Source organism: Rana temporaria, chromosome 3, assembly GCF_905171775.1.
Source record: "Rana temporaria chromosome 3, aRanTem1.1, whole genome shotgun sequence".
Classification (NCBI taxonomy): domain Eukaryota; kingdom Metazoa; phylum Chordata; class Amphibia; order Anura; family Ranidae; genus Rana; species Rana temporaria.
In genome coordinates this window covers 382279349-382299897 of record NC_053491.1, presented here as the reverse complement: position 1 = coordinate 382299897, position 20549 = coordinate 382279349, and the positions used below count along the sequence as shown (strand labels likewise).

The following is a 20549-nucleotide window of genomic DNA, read 5'->3' as shown; positions in this document are numbered from 1 at the left end:
CCCCGTGTTACAAGCGAGATAGGGTCTGTAGGTTTGTTCTCAAGTTCAATTTGTATGCATGTCGGAACAGGTAGCTCCAGCCAATTTGTAAGCTTGGCCGTAACATTTGTTTGCCCCTGTTCAGAAGATTACACCTTACATTCTGTTCCAATGACAATTGGATTTGGAAATTGTTGGGTTGTTGTGGAAACAAGAATTGGTGATGAAGCTTTAGCTGAGAAAGCTTTTTCCCATAACTAATTTCCCTTCCTAGGGGTAGATTTCCTCTCACTTCTTGTTGTCTCTGTCCGTTTGTAAGTAGGAGTTATTTGTAAGTCTGATGCTTGTAACCCGGGGACCGCCTGTATACAGTTGTGCTCATAAGTTTACATACCCTGGCAGAATTTGATTTATTGGCCATTTTTCAGAGACTGAATAAAATTGCAAAAAACTTTTCCTTTCATTCATGGTTAGTGTTTGGCTGAAGCCATTTATCAATCAACTGTGTTTACTCTTTTTAAATCATAATGACTGGTGATTTTGGCCTGATAACCTGCGCACAAGTTGACACAAAGGGGTTTGAATGGCTATTAAAGGTAACCATCCTCACCTGTGATCTGTTTTCTTGTAATTAGTGTGTGTGTGTGTGTGTGTGTGTGTGTGTGTGTGTGTATAAAAGATTAATGAGTTTCTGGACTCCTGACAGACCCCTTGCATCTTTCATCCAGTGCTGCACTGACGTTTCTGGATTCTGAGTCATGGGGAAAGCAAAAGAATTGTCAAAGGATCTGCGGGAAAGGGTAGTTGAACTGTATAAAACCGGAAAGGGATGTAAAAAGATATCCAAGGAGTTGAGAATGACAATCAGCAGTGTTCAAACTCTAATCAAGAAGTGGAAAATGAGGGGTTCTGTTGAAACCAAACCACGGTCAGGTAGACCAACTAAAATTTTAGCCTCAACTGCCAGGAAAATTGTTCGGGATGCAAAGAAAACCCCACAAATAACTTCAGGTGAAATACTGGACTCTCTGAAAACATGTGGTGTGGCTGTTTCAAGATGCACAATAAGGAGGCACTTGAAGAAAGATGGGCTGCATCGTCGAGTCACCAGAAGAAAGCCATTACTACGCAAATGCCACAAAGTATCCCGCTTACAATATGCCAAACAGCACAGAGACAAGCCTCAAACCTTCTGGCACAAAGTCATTTGGAGTGATGAGACCAAAATTCTGCTTTTTGGCCACAACCATAAACTCTCTATTTGGGGAGAAGTCAGCAAGGCCTATGATGAAAGTTACACCATTCCTACTGGGAAACACGGAGGTGGATTGCTGATATTTTGGGGATGTGTGAGCTACAAAGGCGCAGGAGATTTGGTCAAAATTGCTGGCAAGATGAATGCAGTATGTTATGAAAAAAATACTGTAGGAACATTTTCGTCAGTCATGAAGCTGCTCATGGGACGTACTTGGACATTCCAACATGACAATGATCTAAAACGCAAGGCCAAGTCAACCTGTCATTGGCTACAGCAGAATAAAGTGAAGGTTCTGGAGTGGCCATCTGTCTCCTGACCTCAATATCATTGAGCCACTCTGGGGAAATCTCAAACGTGCCGTTCATGCAAGACAGCCCAAGAACTTCCAGGAACTGGAGGCTTTTTGCCAAGAGGAATGGGCAGATTTACCATCTGAGAAGATAAAGAGCCGCATTCACAAATTTCACATCAAAGTAATGTTTGATCTGCTATCTGTCATAATGATTGAATACCTTGATAAGTTATCAACTTTTTGTAGAATATATTGTTACATTTTTAATTATTGCTTTTTTTTTTTTCTCGTTTACAGGTTTTAAAACGACCAGAATACTTTGGAAAATTTGGTAAAATACACAAAGTGGTCATCAACAACAGCACATCCTATGCTGGCTCACAGGTCAGTAAATGTTTTTTTTTTTTTTGTTTTGTTTTTTCTGAGTACATAAAGCAAAAATAACTAGGTTCAAAGTTATACGCCTCCACGTAGATGTACTTAAAGCGGTAGTTCACCCTCCTTTCCATCATTAGACCATTAAATTCGGCATCGTAGCGCGAGCTACGGTATGCCGGTCTTAAATTTTTAATCCCCGTACTCACTGTGGTATCGTTGATTGAAGAATCCGACTCCCGCGGGGAATGGGCGTGCCTATGGAGAGGGAGGATGATTGACGGCCGGCTCTGGCACGTCACGCTCCCCGAAGACAGCCGGAGTAGGTCTCGGCTATTCACGACGCCTGCGCACAGGCTATGCGCAGGCGCCGTGAATAGCCAAGCCTATTTCGGCTATTTCCGGAGAAGCGTGACGTGCCAGGGCCGGCCGTCAATCACCTTCTCTCACCATAGGAACGCCCATTCCCTTTCCATTTGTTTAGCAACCTGCTTCCTTGGTATTCTGCCCAACCTGCTTCCTTGGTATTCTGCCCTACCTGCTTATTGTAGATTAAAAGAACAGCGGAATATCGTATTTTGGTCCCTCCTCCTGTGAACATGTTCACAGTGTTTTACAGCCCTGAGCAGTTCTATAGGTGTCCCAAATCGACTGCTGTAAGTGCATGTTGCTTTGCAGGGGGTTGAAGAAGCTCGTTTTGGCTGTACTCGTTCGTTCTGCGCTCCTGTGAGCCTCTTTCAGCAGCGGAGGGAGCAGAGAGTGGGGACTGACAGTCACCAGCTCTTTGCTCATGGACCCCTTGAACTGAGCGATCGGTGGTGTTAGATCTCTCGGTTCTCAGTGTTAGAGCTGGCGGGGGAAAGATGTGGCTTTGGATGGATGCTGCATCCACCTAGTAAAGTATGATGCTGCAAAAAAAAAAAAAAAAACACCCCTCAAATGACATCTCCTCCTTTAACCACTTGCTTACTGGGCACTTAAACCACCTTCGTTCCCGGAGCAATTTTCAGCTTTCAGCGCTCTCACACTTTGAATGTTAATTACTCAGTCATACAACATTGTATCCAAACAAATTTTTTGTCCTTTTTTTCATACAAATAGAGATTTCTTTTGTTGGTATTTGATCACCTCTGGACTTTTTATTTTTTGCGCTATAAATGAAAAAAGGCGATTTTTTTTTTTTTTTTTTTTTTTTTTTTTTAAATGAATTTTTCTTAGTTTATGCGATTAAAATTTAGCAAAATATTAATTTTTTTTCATAAATTTTGGCCACAATTTATACTGCTACATGTCTTTGGTAAAAATAACCCAAATTAGTGGATATTATTTGCTCTTTGTGAAAGTTAGAGAGTCTACAAGCTATGGTGCAAATCATAAAAAAATTATCACACCTGTTGTACCGGTGCCTATCTCATTTCTTGGGGCCCTGAACACGCCAGGAAAGTACAAATACCCCCCAAATGACCCCTTTTTAGAAAGTAGACATTCCAAGGTATTTAGTAAGATGCATGATGAGGTTTTTGATGTTGTAATTTTTTCCCACAATTCTTTGCGAAATTAATATTTTTTTTTTTTTCCCCCTCACAAAATTGTCATTGTAATAGGTTATTTCTCTCACATGGCATGTGTATACCACAAATGACACCCCAAAATACATTCTGCTACTCCTCCTGAGTATGGTGATACCACATATGTGGGACTTTTTCACAGCCTGGCCACATACAGAGCCCCAATATGCAGGGAGCACCATCAGGTGTTCTAGGAGCATAAATTACACATCTAACTTGTTGACTACCTATTACACTTTTGAAGGCCCTGGAGCACCTGGACAATGGAAATGCCCACAAAGTGACCCCATTTTGGAAAGCTAACACCCCAACGTATAATCTATGAGGCATAATGAGTCTTTTGAACGATTCATTTTTTTCCAAACGTTTTTGGAAAATGTGGAAAAAAAATAAACGCAATTTTTTTATGCAAAGTTGTCCATTTATAAGATATTGCCAACACATAGCCTGTACATAGCAAAAATTGCACCCCAAAATACATTCTGCTACTCCTCATGAGTATGGCGATACCACATGTGTGGGACTTTTTCACAGCCTGACCACATACAGAGGCCCAACATGCAAGGAACACCAACAGGTGTTCTAGGGACACATAGCATGCACATGACAAGAATTACACCCCAAAATACATTATGCTAAGCAAAGGGTAAAAAAAAATGTACCTGTGGTTTTAGTAGCGCAGTTGTCCACGGGACGATAGCACTGGTCCAGGCAGCAGGCAGGGACTTGGTCAGCAAAAGAAAATTCAATTGTCCAGGCAACAGGCAGGGATATTGTCCATAGTCACCACAGGCATAGGTCCTACAGGCAGCAGGCAGAAGTAGGGCCTCGTTCAGGACAGAATGGGGACAGGGGTAGAGGCTTCTCCCACCCAAATCTCTTTGAAGCCTCCGGGCAACCAGACCCTAATCTAGAATGAGAAAACAAACAATAGGTTTCTTCATCCAGAAAAACAATTCTGGAGCCCCTCACATATGTGAGACCCCTGTGCTATGAATCCCACTAGTCCACTAGCAGGGTAAAAGATCAGTTCAAGAGGCAGGCAAAAAGAATGGTCAAACAGTCCAAGGTCAGTTCCAGATCAGGCAGAGGTATAAACAGAATCGGTAGGCATAAGCGTGGTCAAATAACAGTCCAGGGTCAGTTCCAGATCAGGCAGAGGTATAAACAAAATCGGTAGGCAGAATCGTGGTCAAATAACAAGCCAGGGTCATAAGCAGAGGTATAAGGGGTGTGAAGGTAAATGGCAGGAAGGGACTAATAATTTAGTGAGGAATGGTAAATGTGGAAACAGTCAACTACGCAGAGGCCTGGTTGGGAAGGGCATTGGGCACAATAATGGTGTCTCTTCTCACTCCTCCTTTGGAGCACACCCGGCATTTCTTTTGACGTTTTTGGCCTGTTGGTCTGGGAGGGACTCTATCTGGGAAGTGGCGCTCGTAAAGACGGCTAACCACATCGGAACGAATGTTTGCTGGTGGGTTGCTGGGATATAAAAGGGCAGTGGTGATTTCCTCCTGGTAGTAAAGGTAGGATTTGGGTCTTCGAGTGGATTTCCGATAGATTACAAGTATTGTACATGGCCAAATTGAATAAGTAAATAGAAACGTTCTTGTACCACTGGTATGATCTTCTTGTGGAAAGGTACGGTTCCAGCATCTGGTCGTTCAAGTCGACACCCCCCATGAACTTATTGTAATCTTGAATGCATTTTGGTTTCCGGATTTGCCCATTCCTCCTCCTGATGGTAACAAATGTGTTTTTGTGGATGGTAGAAAGAACGTACACATCCCTTTTGTCCCTCCATTTCACGACCAGAACTTCCTCATTCCGTAAACTCGCCGTCTCCCCTTTTTTTTATTTTTTGGTGACAAGGCTTTGAGGAAAGCCCTTCCGGTTCGACCGTACGGTGCCGCATGCGGGTGTCTTTTTTCTATAGAGGTTTCGGAACAGGGGCAAACTTGAATAAAAATTGTCCACATACAAATGGTATCCTTTCTCCATTAGTGGGTTTAGGAGTTGCCAAACTATTTTCCCGCTGGTCCCAATGTAGTCTGGACAATTAGGGGAGTGTAGCTGGCTGTCCTTTCCTTCGTATACGTTGAAGGCATAGGTATATCCGGTGGCTCGGTCGCATAATTTATAGAGTTTCACCCCATAGCGGGCCCTTTTGGAGGGAATAAATTGCTTTATGCCGAGCCTGCCAGAAAACTTTACAAGTGACTCGTCAACACATATGTTTTGGTCCGGGGTAAACAACTGGGGGAAAATTTGGGAAAAATAATTAAGTAGTGGCCGAATTTTATAAAGTTTGTCAAAATTTGGGTCATCTCGGGGAGGGCACTGGGTATTGTCACTGTAATGTAGGAATCGCATGATCATTTGATATCTGGACCTGGGCATTTTTGAGGAAAAGACGGGCATGTGATAGATGGGGCGTTTTGACCAATATGATCGTACTTAGTTTTTATAGTTTAGTCCCATACAAAATACGAGGCCCAAAATTTTTTTGAATTCCTCCACTGTTACGGGTCTCCACTCGAAGGGACGGGCATAATAGGACGTGGGGTGACTGGGGTGACTGGAAATAAATTGTTCGGCATAGAGATTGGACTTGGAAACAATTGAGGAAAGCATGTCTGTAAAAATTAGATTGAAAAAATCGATCGGGGCAAAATTTTCTGTGTCCACTTGGACTCCTGGCTGGGCCGTGAAAGGGGGAATGTTGGCTTCTCCTGAATTAGGAGGAAGCCACAAGGGGTTCTGAAGGGAATAGGGAAGGCTGGCATGGGACCTACTGGTACGTGACCTTTTTTGACGAGGTGCTGCGGTTCTGATGGATGAAACACGGGTGCTGGTGGATGGCACCACGGTGCTGGTGGATGGCACTGCCTCCTCAGCAATACGCCTTCGTCTGACAGGTGGACCCTCCTCCTCCTCTTCTTCCTCTTCTTCCTCCTCCCCCTCCTCCTCGGATGTCTCTGTTCCACTGCTAACTACTGGCTCGTAGTCAACGTCAGATTCGGCATCTGAATTTGCGGAGGAATCCAAATCGGGGAGCTCCCCGTTGCTCCCATCGGCCGCAATAATTTCGTACGCCTCCTCGAGTGAAAAAGAACGTTTAGCCATTGTTGTTGATGACACTGACGGCAAATGGCACGGGTAGATGGCACTGGCAGGTGGCACTGATGGCAGATTGCACTGGCAGGTGGCACTGATGGCAGATTGCACTGGCAGGTGGCACTGATGGCAGATTGCACTGATGGCGGATGGCACAAGCAGGTGGCACTGGCAGGTAGCACTGGCTGATGGCAGGGGCAGGTGGCACTGGCTGGTGGCACTGGCTGGTGGCACTGGCAGGGACTGTGGGCACTGATTTATGTGATTTATGTGTTTTTCACTCACTGTAATCGCTCTGTAACTCACTCTCTCCTCACACGCGGTCTGTGTGTGAGGAGAGAAAGCCGGCGATGAGAGATGATCTCATATGTTTACATTTGAGATCATCTCCCATTGGACGGCTAGATCGAGTGCTGAATGGCCGCTGTGATTGGCCATTCAGCACGATCTGTGATTGGCTGTGTCCAAGGGACACGGCCAACACAGTTTTTCGCCCGATGCGCGCTCGCGGGGACGCGCAGGGCGATGTAAACACAGGACGTCCACCCGGCACTTCAGGTCCGCGCTGCGGACGTCTTTTGTCTATAGCGCGGATCTGAAGTGGTTAAAGGAGGCTGTTACCCAGACAGCTTGAACAGTATAAAATGTAAAGCTGAACATTTAAATATATTCATTGAATTACTTTTACATTGAAGGGAATTGCTGGCACTAACAAAAAATTATATCTTGATTATTACTGCAGTGATGACTGAGAGATCACTCTTCCAATTCAGAGACGTACCAGTACATCGCTGGATGGGAAGTGGTTAAAGAATATAGAGTTGAATTAATTGGTGTGTTATATCAGCTTCATAAAAAAATGTCCAGAAAGGAGTTAATGACTATGGGGTAAAATGGGCTACAAATAAAGTTTTTCTGTAACTTTAGAAACAAATAGTAAATTTAAATTAGTTGCTCAGGAACTGCACCTAGCTAATTTTAATATATTAGTGTTTTGTTTAAGTTTTAATAAGCAAAAGACCGTAGATGTCTTTATTTTGTGATCAGTACTGAAATTTCTTCTAAAAGCAAGTTATACACAGATCAGGACTCTGATTGCTGGTCCCAACAATGGAAGCCTGGATTCAATTAGCATGTAGTTTTAATGTTATTTAGTTAGTTATTTTGACTTGCAGATGTTAATGGGTTCTTCAGACTTGGAGTATAAGCCCCTGTTCACACTGGTGCGACTTTGAAATTGCTCTACTTCAGTGTTTTCAATGACGCACATCTGTGCAATTTGCACTGCCGATTTTTTTTTTTTTTTTTTTTTTTTGCAGCTTGCCACTTAATTAAACAGAAGTGCAAGTCACAATGTAATCTGTAAATAGTAATGCAGGAACCTTCTTCTGAGTCACAGCGATATGAGCGGTTCCATCGCCAGCAATGGGATGCGACTTGTCATGACATTTGGAACTGTCAAATCGCATGACAAGTTGCACCGTTGTGAACAGGGACTAATAGGGATTCCTGTTATGTACACACAAACTACAAGAATTTATTCAGTTTCTCAATTTGAGATTATTTGTGGTGCACTGCCTGCAGCAAGCTCATTACAGCAAAGTAAATACAATTCTACTTGGTAGCGAGATATCCCTAAGTCTGTGCTTGGGCTAATTTGCCTGTTCTGTCTCTTTCAGGGTCCAAGCGCTAGCGCATATGTAACGTACATACGGTCAGAAGATGCACTTCGAGCTATACAGTGTGTAAACAATGTGGTAGTAGATGGAAGAACACTTAAGGTGAGAGGCTTTGGTAAATTTTGTTAACTTTAGTGCTGTGTTAGCCTGTTTTGGTATCATCTGTTTATTTTTTTTAGAATTCGATATCTTGCATAGTTAAGTTGAAAAAAGACAAGACCATCTCTAACCATATCAAGGTCCATTTAATTATCTCCTAAAGACTCAGAATCCTTCCTACCTGCCCCCCGCTCCTTCGTTCCCCACTGCACTTATCTGTATTTATTTTTAACGATTTGCCTACTGACCACTTTTACTCCCTTCCTGTCCAAGCCAAGCTTTCATCGCTGTCGCATTTTGAATGGCAATTGCACGGTCATGCAACCCTGTACCCAAACTAAATTTGCATCTTCTTTTTTTTTTTTTTGCTAAAAGGGACCGAAATAAATGAAATTTTTGCTAATTTTTCTCTTTCACTAATGTGCGCTGATGAGGCTGCACTGATTGGTGGACTGCACTGATCAGCCGTGCAGATCTCCCCTGTGAAGAAATGCTGCTGATCAGCTCTTTGCTTCTCAAATACTGTCAGTGTGAGGAGAGGAATGCCGATAACTGGATTTTCCTTATTTCCATGTGATCAGCTGTGATTGGACACATTTGGTCACATGGGTAAAGAGCCTCCTCATTGGCTCTTTACCGAAATCGGTGATGCGAGGGACCGAAAGCACCACCGATCGCTGCGCACCCCCGCGGCGATAGTGGGACGAGGTCATATGAAGTCATCCCACAACAAGAGAGCCACTGTGTGCCCATCAATTCACAATACGCTGGGCATTGATCATCCACTGTCGACTGTTGCCAGTGTACAGATTGGTAGAGTTGAAAACTCTGCACACAACCGCAGAACTTGTGTAGAAGCATATTCTGTAGGTTTCCAGACATTGGTCATGTGACAGTGCTGACCATTGAAAATCTCTTCTTGGGGACAAAAGACCTTCATTGGCCAGCACTGACCAGTGACCTGGAACAGTTGCACAGATTAGGCTTCTACACAGCTTACAGGGCTATGTACAGACTAGTACACTGGCAACTGTGTGCGGTGTATGATTGAAAACAGAACCAGATAAGTGCAATGGGGAAAGCAGAGGCAGAAAGGCTTTTGAGTGGGATTTTCTTTTTCCAGGCACAAAGGTGGAGATACCAGTTAACCACTTGCCCTCCGGAAGTGTTACCCCCCTCCATGAGCATGCAATTTTTTTACGATACAACACTGCGTTCATTTAACTGAAAATTACACGGTTGTACGATGCTGTAACCATATTTTTGGTTAAAAAAAAAAATCCCAGTAAGTGTATATTGATTGGTTTGTGCCAAAGTTATAGCGCCTACCAACTGTGGGATATATTTATGAAATTTTTATTTAGTTTTACAAGGCAGTGAACAGCAACTTATAGCAGGAATGCGATATTGCAGCAGACAATCGGACACTGACACTTTTAAAACTTTTTTTTGGGGATCAGTGACACTAATACAGTGATCAGTGCTAAAAATATGCACTGTCACTGTACTAATGACGCTGGCTGGGAAGGGGTTATCATCAGGGGCGATCAAAGGGTTAACTGTGTGCCTAGCTGGTGTGTTTGTGGTTTTTTTTTTTTGTAGTGTGGGAGGTGCTTTTACTAGGGGGAATACATGGATCCTAGTCCCTGCTTTGCAGGAACACAAAATCCATTCATTCTCTCCTGACAGAATGGCAATCTACCTTGTTTTCATAGGCAGACTGATGTTCTGCTTCCGTACTGAAATATCGGCGGGTAAAGGTGGCTTCTAATGCTTTGTATGGATAGGGGACTAAAGGGTAGGTTTTTTGTTTGTTTTTTCTTCTTCTTTTTTTCTCTTTCATTAAAGAGTGCTGATGCACAATGAGGGGAGAAGTTGCATGGAAACTAATCCTTTTTCTCGATCGGCAAAATGCCGACCACACCTTTTTCAGTTGATATGTTTCAGCCGCATCGCTAGTAAATGCCATCCCACCCTAGTAGTTGCCACTGGTCCACTTTAAGATTTTCTTCTGAGCTCTCCTGCCAATGTCCTTCATACCTTTATCTCTAAGGGTGCAGCTGAACATATTTCTTCTTCTTTTTTTTTTTTTTCTTTTTTTTTTTGTTAAAGGCATGTATGTGTGTTATGTGTTTTTTTTTTTTTTTTTTTTTGACCTGTAAACTGTGTACTGGAAATTGGCTTTGTTCAGTCATAATGATATGACTGAATGGCAGGGGCCTTGGGTAGCACCAATGAATGGAAACACAACAACCTGCTATATTCATCTGAGATTTGTGTCCCTGGCATCAGGCAAGATTTCAAGCCTTATGTTTGTTCATAGTGGCAGAGCCTATGAGTCACATATCTTTTATGTTGGCAAGGTATTGTGTAATGTTCTTCTATAAGAACTAGAAATGAGAATACTGAAATTCTGGCAATTAAAAATAAACATGCATTTCAACTGTGCATTGTAATATCTACCAAGGCATTTATTAGTTTAAGTCAATGCAAATGCCAAAGTAAATTTAGCTTTCTGTTCGGCTTATGATCCAGACAGAACAGTCCGCTTCTGGACCTCCCTGGAGGTGAGAGTAGTTGAAGAGCAACTTGTCTGATCTTCCAGAAAGCAGGGGGTGGGGAGCTGAAGTTTCACTCAGTGAGAAGAGCTGATTGGAGGGAAGGGCACACCCCCCATTACACTGCACATAGGAACAGAGCTGAGGCTGTCAATCATGGGCTGTGTGCTGGAGCTCCCTCCCCTTCACCTTTTTATTCTATTGACATCAGAAAGCCTGCCAGAATTGGCTTCTGCTGATGATGGAGGAATGGGAGAGCAGACATAAATGACAATTGGTGCCCTGAACTGAGACAAGTACACACTATAGCATTATATGCTTTGTTCATATTTTATGTCTGAGGTTTGCAACCACTTTAATAGAAACCTGGACATGAGTCCTCCACTGATTAGCCTATCTTAGTGCTCACCCCTCCTTTAGGGTGCATTTTTCAACGTTTTAGAAGCCTCTATTGACCCTCAATCTACAGTATGTGTTGGTGTTATGAATGCAGCTATAGGAGGCCAATACCTACAAAGATTTGGGTACTTCTGCAGCCATACCTGAAGAAGGTGCACATAGAAAAAGGGGCCCAAAGTGCACTTCTCGGCACCAGGGAAAATTAAAATCACTGATTTTGAGACTCCACTAATAAATTAGAAGGGAGTATAATGATGATCATACAGATACCAAACCCCCTATCAAAATGATAAAATCATATATTGATAAGATAATAGGATATGTGCAGCAGCTGTTTAAAATATAAATGAAAAGCATCATATAATAATAAAATAATATGTACCAAGCACATGGAACATGGAACCATAAAAAGTACAATTGGTAAAACAGCGCTAATACTGGATAAAGTCCAACTTCAGAAATAAATACATAAATATAAATGATGACGTAGCAAAAGTCCTAAAGTGGCAAGTGCTTCTAGAGCTTGGATTGGTAGTGCACCCTACACCAGCTCCCAGTCTTCACCACAAAATTGAGGCACACTCCTCCGCTGGGGTTCACACTCACCAGAATGTAGAATAAGATTTCTCTCACTTAGACCTCCGTCATCACCTCGGAACCAGCAAGGGTTCATTTCCATTCACGGTTCATATAAAACACAAAGGCACTGACGTGGTGTAATCCTGCTTTAATAAATCAAAACCCTGTGTACAAACACCCCCCTTCCGATATACGTACTATTAATATACTTGTAAAAGAATATAAAAAGAATAGGAGTAGTTACAGCTGTCCTCCGAACACAGGGGTCGCACAGCGCTAAGGATTCCTTCCTGGTTTCTAACAGCAGCCGGTGAAACGCACTTCCTGGTTACGCCATCGTAGCCACGCACTGACGCGTTTCGTCACTTCCGACTTCCCCAGCTATGTGAAACAATACATCTAATAATGAAACTGAACTGAGTTAAATGATCAAATCTGCTGGCGTTCAACCTTACGGTTTACCTGTAGTTAAAAGTAAAGAGGAATTGCGTGGGTGAAGGTTTTACCTTGTGCAAATCTTAGTATAGCAAATGCCGGTTGCACACGGGCCGTAAATCAGCTGAGGTCAGCCAGTACAGTAGAAACCGGTCGACATATTGCCTATTTGTACAACTGCCTGTCCAACAGAAGCCAGTTACCCCTATCAGAGCGCTGTTGAATTGGCTACTGTACACACGGGCCAAATGTCGTCCGTTTCTATTGAACTAGGCTTTAGTTCTAATAGGTGTCTGTCTGCTTTCTGACTCCCACCACCTACAGCAAACACTGTGCAGAGATAACACATAAAAATATATTTTAATTCAGGGATCGACAAATCCTGGGCGCCAGGTCGCCATGGCGACTAGAAATGGTGTCCTGGCGACTTGGCTTGGAAGGTGGGCAAAAAAAAAAAAATTTTTTTTTTGAGCAGGCGCCATCTGGTGGTGAGCCGTTTGTATTACAAGTTAAGCATTACAAATTAAACAGCAATTCTAATGTAATTTTTCACTGCCATCTTCTTCCCTCTAATTAGAACCCCCAAACATTATATATATGTTTTATCCTAACACCCTAGAGAATAAAATGGCGATCGTTGCAATACTTTGTCATGCCGTATTTGCGCAGCAGTCTTAAAAGCGCACTTTTTTGGGAAAAAATTACACTTTTCTTAATTAAAAAATAAGACAACAGTAAAGTTATCCCCATTTTTTTTTAATATTATGAAAGATAATGTTACGCCGAGTAAATTCATACCCAACATGTCACGCTTCAAAATTGCGTCCGCTCGTGGAATGCCGACAAAATTTTACCATTTAAAATCTCCATAGGCGACGTTTAAAAAAATCTACAGGTTGCATGTTTTGAGTTAGAGGAGGTCTAGGGCTAGAATTATTGCTCTCGCTCTACCAATCGCGGCTATACCTCACGTGTGCTTTGAACACCGTTTACCTATGCGGGCGCTGCTCACGTATGTGTTCGCTTCTGCGCGCAAGCTCGTCGGGACGGGGTGCGTTTTCTGGCTCCTAACTTTTTTAGCTGGCTCCTAGATTCCAAGCAAATTTGTCAACCCCTGTTTTAATTGCTTTTAAAGTCTGTGGCTAGCCAGACAACTATTAAAGCTCAGCTCTGTGCAGAATTGAATCCAGTGCTGCAGATGTGTTTGTTAACAGGCTTTCTCGTGCTGATGTTTTCACCTTTAGATTCTGACTGCCAAAAAGATATGTCCCTGTCACGCAGGCAGTGACATGGGCATGCTAAGAATGACTTTGCCTCCTGTTAACAAGATGCATGCCTCAATTGCACAAGCACAGCAGTCCATTCATTTGAATGGACTGCTGTACCTGCATTTCCTGTAGGGAATAAAGTCCCAGAATCCTTTTTTTTATTATTTTATTTTTTGGCTGCACTGAAACTGCATGGTGCTTTGGAAACAACACTTTTTCAGTGCATTGGGGTGCCATTAAGCGTTAATGGCATCCCTGCGTATTCTGTTAAAAGCAGCGTGTTTGTGCAGCTGCGATCTGGTGCTAAAGTGTGCGGTTTGCATGCACTTTTACACTTAAACAGATGTCCATTGCCTAGGGTACTACAGTATCAATATGACTGTATTTGTGGAAAAGATGATACTTGGTACAAGCATCTGGATGAAGAGCGTGATGTGCTTTATGGTGTGTTATATGGGAGTTTAATGATTGGGGTTAGCTCTACTTTAAGTGGTGCCTGAGGTAATATCTGTTCATCCTTGATTTATAGTTTTCACTATGACCTCTTCCCAAACTGTGGTATTCCTGTATAGCTGACGGTTTTCTTTTGTTTTCAAGGCATCTTTAGGTACAACAAAATACTGCAGTTATTTCTTAAAAAATATGCAGTGTCCAAAACCAGACTGTATGTATCTACATGAGTTGGGGGACGAGGCGGCTAGTTTCACAAAAGAAGAAATGCAGGTAATAGAACCATGTGACTACCTTATGTCATTTAGCATTATTTTGTCTTTTAGTTTGTGCCACTCCAAGATAACACTAGCACACTTTATTTATTGTTTTTTTGTTTTTTTTTACAACTGTTGTGCACACATGGTTTGCTGGTGATCTCTTGGATTTGGATTGTCTGCACTGAATCTTTAATGTTGATCGCCTGTGAATTTAAAGTGCATTTATTGTAAACTACAGGAAAATACTTTAATATGCAATGAAACTTTATACTTGACTGTCTCATCCGCGATTCTTTCTTTCTTTCTTTCTTTCTTTCTTTCTTTCTTTCTTTCTTTCTTTCTTTCTTTCTTTCTTTCTTTCTTTCTTTCTTTCTTTCTTTCTTTCTTTCTTTCCCCTTGCCAGATTGACAGCACTGTGCAATGCAGTCAAACCTGATTGGCTCACAAAGCAGCTGAACACTTATTATATACCAGCTTTATTTGAAGAAAAAACACAATTGCTATTAGGTTTTTGTGTCTTTTCTGCCTGAAAACGCCTCCCCATTTTTAACTAGGATTTTTTTAATATTTTTTTTTGTTGGTATGCACACGGTTTGTGGTGCATTCACATTGCAATGTGCACATGCTACATTTGTAAGCTGCCAAGAGTGGGAGCCTGGATAAAATATTGCAACTCTAGCACGCATACACATAAGTTTCATCATCAGTGGTCACGTAAATACAATACAAATACATTGCATCACTTAAGTTTAGTAAACTAATTTTCGATATGAGACTAGCATGCAAAAAAAAAAAAAAAAACGGATGATCATTCACCTGATAATCCTCATTGTGTGTACCAGGCTTTAGTGGTCAAAGAAAGAAGGCACTGAACATGTAGAGCTGTTATTGGTGGAGGATAAACTGAGCTGTATATATACTATGCTGCTTTTTAAGAAATATATGTGTATTAACCTCCCTGGCGGTACGATTATTTCAGAAAAAAGATGCTGAAAGCGGTACAATTATTTGCAAGGAAATTTGGCGTTTTATATTGTAGGCCTGTAATTCTTAGGAATAACTCACTTAAATCTGATCAAACAAGAGTCTAGTAGGCATCCCGGGTATGATTTTTTTTTTTTTTTAAAACAAAATTATAAATCATAATAAATAATTATAACAATTAATAATATAATTATAATAATTATTCAATAATGTAATCAACTCAAAATCACTGAAATTTGCTCAGTTGCAGAATTGTCGCTGTCATTACTTTTTATTTTTTTATGATGAATTTCCCCACAAATCGCTATCGCACAATTCTGCAAGTGATTATAATTTATTATCGCTGTTTTCTAGCTGCTCTATAACCATTTTTGACATAAAGGGACACTTTTGGTTGCTATGGACAATCTACAGTTTGCAGGCAGAAAGAACAGTTTTTATTATATAAAAGAACATGTAGGACACTGGGCAGACCACTAGGGACAAGGGGTGTGTGTATTTTTTACATTACTGTAATCTATAAGATTACAGTATACTGTATGTAAGGTGTTTGTTTACCTTTTTGAATTTGGCGCCGTTCTCCGCTCCCGTGTGTCGTAACGTCGCAGGGAACGGAGATCGGCGGCACACAGAGGCACTGTGTGAATCGAGTGAGGTCCCGCTCGCTCACACAGCGCGGTGGCATCGCTGGATCCAGGGACAAGGTAAGTAAACACTTCCTGTGGATTCAGCGAGGCGAGCCAGAGTCTGACTCGGGGTTACCGATCGCAGCAGAAAAATCTCAGTCAGACTCGGGAATACCGCCAGGGGGGTTAATTGGGTATAGTTTAAATCTGACAGAAGTTTGGTTTTAGAAATGAAATGCCTTTTTAAACTTTCAACAGCAAGCTAAATATTGATACACAGGACCCAAATATTGACCAGTTCAACAGAAACCGGCCAACATTTGGCCCGTGTGTACATCAGCCTGTCTGACAGAGCTGGCCGAAGGGGCATGCTGAAAAACCTGATCAGCGCTGGCAGCCAATGGTCTGCACCCTCCTCATTTACCCCGTCTGTCATTCCAAACAACAATAAGTCGTCAGTGACAGACAAGACAGAAATGCATTTGATCTCACTAACAAACTGTCTTTAAGTACAAAGTTTATCATACACAAACAGCAAACTGCTTCTGTGCCAAGCACTCGTATTTGAGTTGATTTTTTTTAACACTGTACAAGATTGTCTGAGCTCATTTATTATGCATTCAAATTTTGATTGATGCAAGTCATTAAAATCAAAGAGTAATAAGAAATGCTTGCAGCTATGTAATAACTCAAATTGCCTCTACAAAATATCTGAAATATAATTAGTAATATGCTAATCATAATCCCCGCTTTAATAATGAAAATGGCATGTGGTAGATGTCACATACCCAAAGATTGGTTTGTTAAATATAGGCACTTCCAAACTTTTCCTTTTAGCACAGCGTGCACATAATTGTTGGTTATGTTTCCCATAGAGATTTTTTAACTGAATTGCTTGTCCAGAACACATTTAAAGTGATTAGAAAGTCTATTTTTTTTTTTTTTTTTTTTTACTAAAATCGAAACGATCTACTTATCTGCTCTGTGCAAGGGTATTGCACAGAGGACCCTGAGCCTCCTCTTTAAGGTTCCACACTGGCTTTCTCTGCCCTGCCTATTCTCTGTGTGCCACAGTTGGAAGCCGCTTTATATGGGGGCACACATGTAAGCACGCTCTCAAACCAGGCTGTGTGCGTCCATAGACTCCCACATTTAAATACAACCTTTCTGTTTTGGTTACATACCTTAATTTATGGTCAGTGTCAACATCACTGTCTGTGTTTCTCTATGCAATGTTGGTAGATTATTTGAAAGTGTGCTTGTTCCTAGGCAGATTGTATTTGTGGTGCTGAACCTCCATGGTTAAAAGATCTGAAATCCAATAAATGAAAGAAGCAGGCCAGGGACTGTATGGCTGGGAAACAAAGCGCTAGATCCGTGATGGTGAACCTTGGCACCCCAGATGTTTTGGAACTACATTTCCCATGATGCTCATGCACTCTATAGTGTAGTTGAGCATCATGGGAAATGTAGTTCCAAAACATCTGGGGTGCCAAGGTTCGCCATCACTGTGCCAGATGATGATGGATGCTCTACAGCAGGGGTGTCAAACTCAATTTCATTGTGGGTCACATCCGCATTATGATTGCCCTCAAAATGTCCGGTTGTATCTGTAAGATTAGATGTCCAGCGCATCACCTCTCCTTTACATTAGATGTCAAGAGCAACGCCACCATCAGAAATTGAGTCCCCCACTCTCCCTTACATCACAGTGCACCCCCCTTTCCTTATGCTACTGCTGGGAAGAAGCTGGATGCATTGCTTGAAAGCAGAAAGTAAGGGTCTGGAGTAGGACCAGAGGAGGGCTGGATTTCTCCTGCAGCTGCAAGAGAGGTGCGAGGGCCACATGAAATGGCCTGGAGGGCCAGAATCGGCCCGCGGGCCTTGTGTTTGACACCTGCGCTCTACAGCATGGATTTTTTTTCTTTTATATGCTAAGCAGCATTTTGAAACCTTTGCAGCGAGCCAAATAACAGATTTAGTGGCACATTTGAAACCTTTGTTGCTGAATGCTTCCTTCATGTAGGTCTGTCTCTTTTATATACAAATGCATTGCAGATGTGTGAGAGGATTTGTTGATCTGTGTGGTACTCTCTTATCTACCTGATCTGGCTGTAAAATTGTTTACCATGTTAATTTATTATTAGTAGTGACAATGGGGAAATAGCTGTAAACATAAAATCCCATTTAAATACAAGTTTACACAAAAATAAACACCACTCTTAAAGTGGTTGTAAACCCATACAGACCACTTTAACTTACAGGTAAGCCTAGATTATTGCTTACCTGTAGGTGCAACAAATCTCTCCTAAACCTACACAGTTTAGGAGATATTTGCAGAAAAGACTGCACCGATGTCTACGGCACATGCGCACCGTAGACAACGGCACAGGTGCACTGAGCGTGCCGTTAGTGAGGGCGACCGCGCCGTCACTGACGTGTGACGTCATCGCGGCTCCAGCCATTCACAGTGCCGGAGCCTGCGATACCCGGAAGTAACTCGGGTATCAATGGCCGCGGCGGAGGTGAGGAACGAGAGTCGCTTCGATCTCAGGTAAGTAATTCATAATGAGCTAGTATGCTATGCATACTAGCTCATTATGCCTTTCTTTTGCAGGGTTTTTTTTTTTTTTTAAGAAATGCTTTAGAGCAGTGGTTCTCAACCTGGGGTCGGGACCCAGTTGGGGGTCAAATGACGATTTGCCAGGGGTCACCAAATCCTGGGCTGTTCCTGATGCCCGTGCTGCTCTCACCTTTTTTGCAGCCACCCAGCAGGGCTGTTCCTAAAGCCCGCAGCCACCCATTCAGTTCACAGCATGGCTGGGGGGCAGAGACTAGAGGTCAGCTGACTGGTAAGAAATGTGAAGTGGGAGGGGATATAGGAGACCCGATCTCCTGATTTCGGCATAGGTGTCACTGCTACGAGACACCACAAAGTCGGAGACACAGTGAGTAACACTACCTGTGATTATAGTTGCCATTATAGGTCCCCACTACAATTCTCAGATAAGCAGATGACCTTGATCAAGAACACCTAAGTTGACCGATCAGAAATCCCCTCCCAGCACTGCCACTCATTCCAACTCTGCCTAGCACTGCCACTGATCTCACCCCCCACCAGAACTGCCACTCGTCCCATTCCCCCTACTAAGGAGTAAGAGAAAGAATAAAAATAGAGAACACATGGAAGGGAGAGGAAAAGAGGGAGTGGAACAAAGAAAAAGGAAAGAAAGAATAAGAGAAGGAACAAAAAAGACTAGAGAGGGATTGGGGGGGGGGACAAAACAAGAAATTAGGATATCGAGAGCTAAAAGGGAAAGAAAGAAGAACAAAGAGAAACCGTGGCACATCCTAAAATGTACCAGAAGGGGTTTTAATACTGTACAAGTGGAAAGGACTCAGGGAGCCATAAATGTCTGTGGGTTAGGGGTGCAAATTACTTGTCTTGCCTTGGGTGCTGACAACCCACGCTACGAAAATAATTTTACTGTTAGGGGTCCCCACAACCTGGGAAATTTTATCAAGGGGTCACGGCACTGCTTTAGAGGGTTTACTTCCTCTTTAACCCCACTAATCGGTTGTGTGTGTATTTAGCCTTCACTGTAATATTTGTTGTTGTTGCAGGCGGGCAAACATCAGGAATATGAACAGAAGTTGCTTCAGGAACTCTACAAACTTAACCCTAACTTCTTACAGTTGACTACGGGTACAGTTGACAAGAACAAAAACAAAGTGACACCCTTGCAAAGGTATGATGTCTAAGTACTGCCACATCACAGTCCGGTCTCCATCTGCATGTCTGTGTGCATGTGGTGTCCTCTGGATCTTTTTTTTTTTCATTCAATTTTTAAGTTTATTTTCAATAAAAGAAGGTACAATTAAATTAAATTAGCGTGAGATACATCAATGACATATATAAATATAATCAATAAAATATATTTCACATAAAATATTCCTTTCTTACTGTCTTCCTTCCTCACCCAACTAGTTTATAGACTTAGTATCATATAATATGGGAAAGGAAATATAAATAAGCATATAGAATAAAATTATATAATATAATAATTTATATTTAAAAAAATGCCCTTGTATATTAAGGAATTCATTAACCTCCTAATACCACCCAATATATTAAGGAATATAATGTATATACCAGATCACATTTTTAAATCCACTAAAAGGATAGAATTTTAGAACATTTCCACCTCTCTGACACCCCTAATAGGACCATTCTGTGTCCAAGAAGTAGAGCAATCCCTTCAATCCAACCTCCTTCCAAAAATTAAAATTGGATTAAATTGGTAACTGAAAATAGATTCCATAAAATCTTCAACTAACTTAATTTCCCAAAAGGAAAGAGGGAATCCTATAATTAAGTTTATATAAACATATCCTCCCAAAGTAAAACGCACAGAGGATGTAATAAACTAAGGATATCACCCTTATAGAAAAAATAAAAGAAGTAAAAATAACTATAAGGGGGAGTGAAAGAAAGAAACAAGAAGATTAAGGCTGCATTCACACTACAACGCTGCGTATTTTACTGCGAATTGCCGCGACAAAACGCAGTAAAATACGCCGCGGTAACATACACAGGAGGGGTGATCAACATTGTCGGCT

At 41.9% G+C, this 20549-nt stretch overlaps 1 protein-coding gene across 7 annotated transcripts in view; it reads left to right on the top strand.

The window, feature by feature from the left end:
* Positions 1-20549, top strand: part of CNOT4 (CCR4-NOT transcription complex subunit 4) — a 161949-nt gene that overhangs the window by 56487 nt on the left and 84913 nt on the right. For all 7 annotated transcript variants that reach the window (XM_040345668.1, XM_040345669.1, XM_040345671.1 and 4 more), the window contains exons 4-7: positions 1827-1913; positions 8272-8373; positions 14207-14332; positions 19554-19678. In XM_040345668.1, the coding sequence (XP_040201602.1) occupies positions 1827-1913; positions 8272-8373; positions 14207-14332; positions 19554-19678 (440 nt within the window). The remainder of the gene's footprint in view (positions 1-1826; positions 1914-8271; positions 8374-14206; positions 14333-19553; positions 19679-20549) is intronic.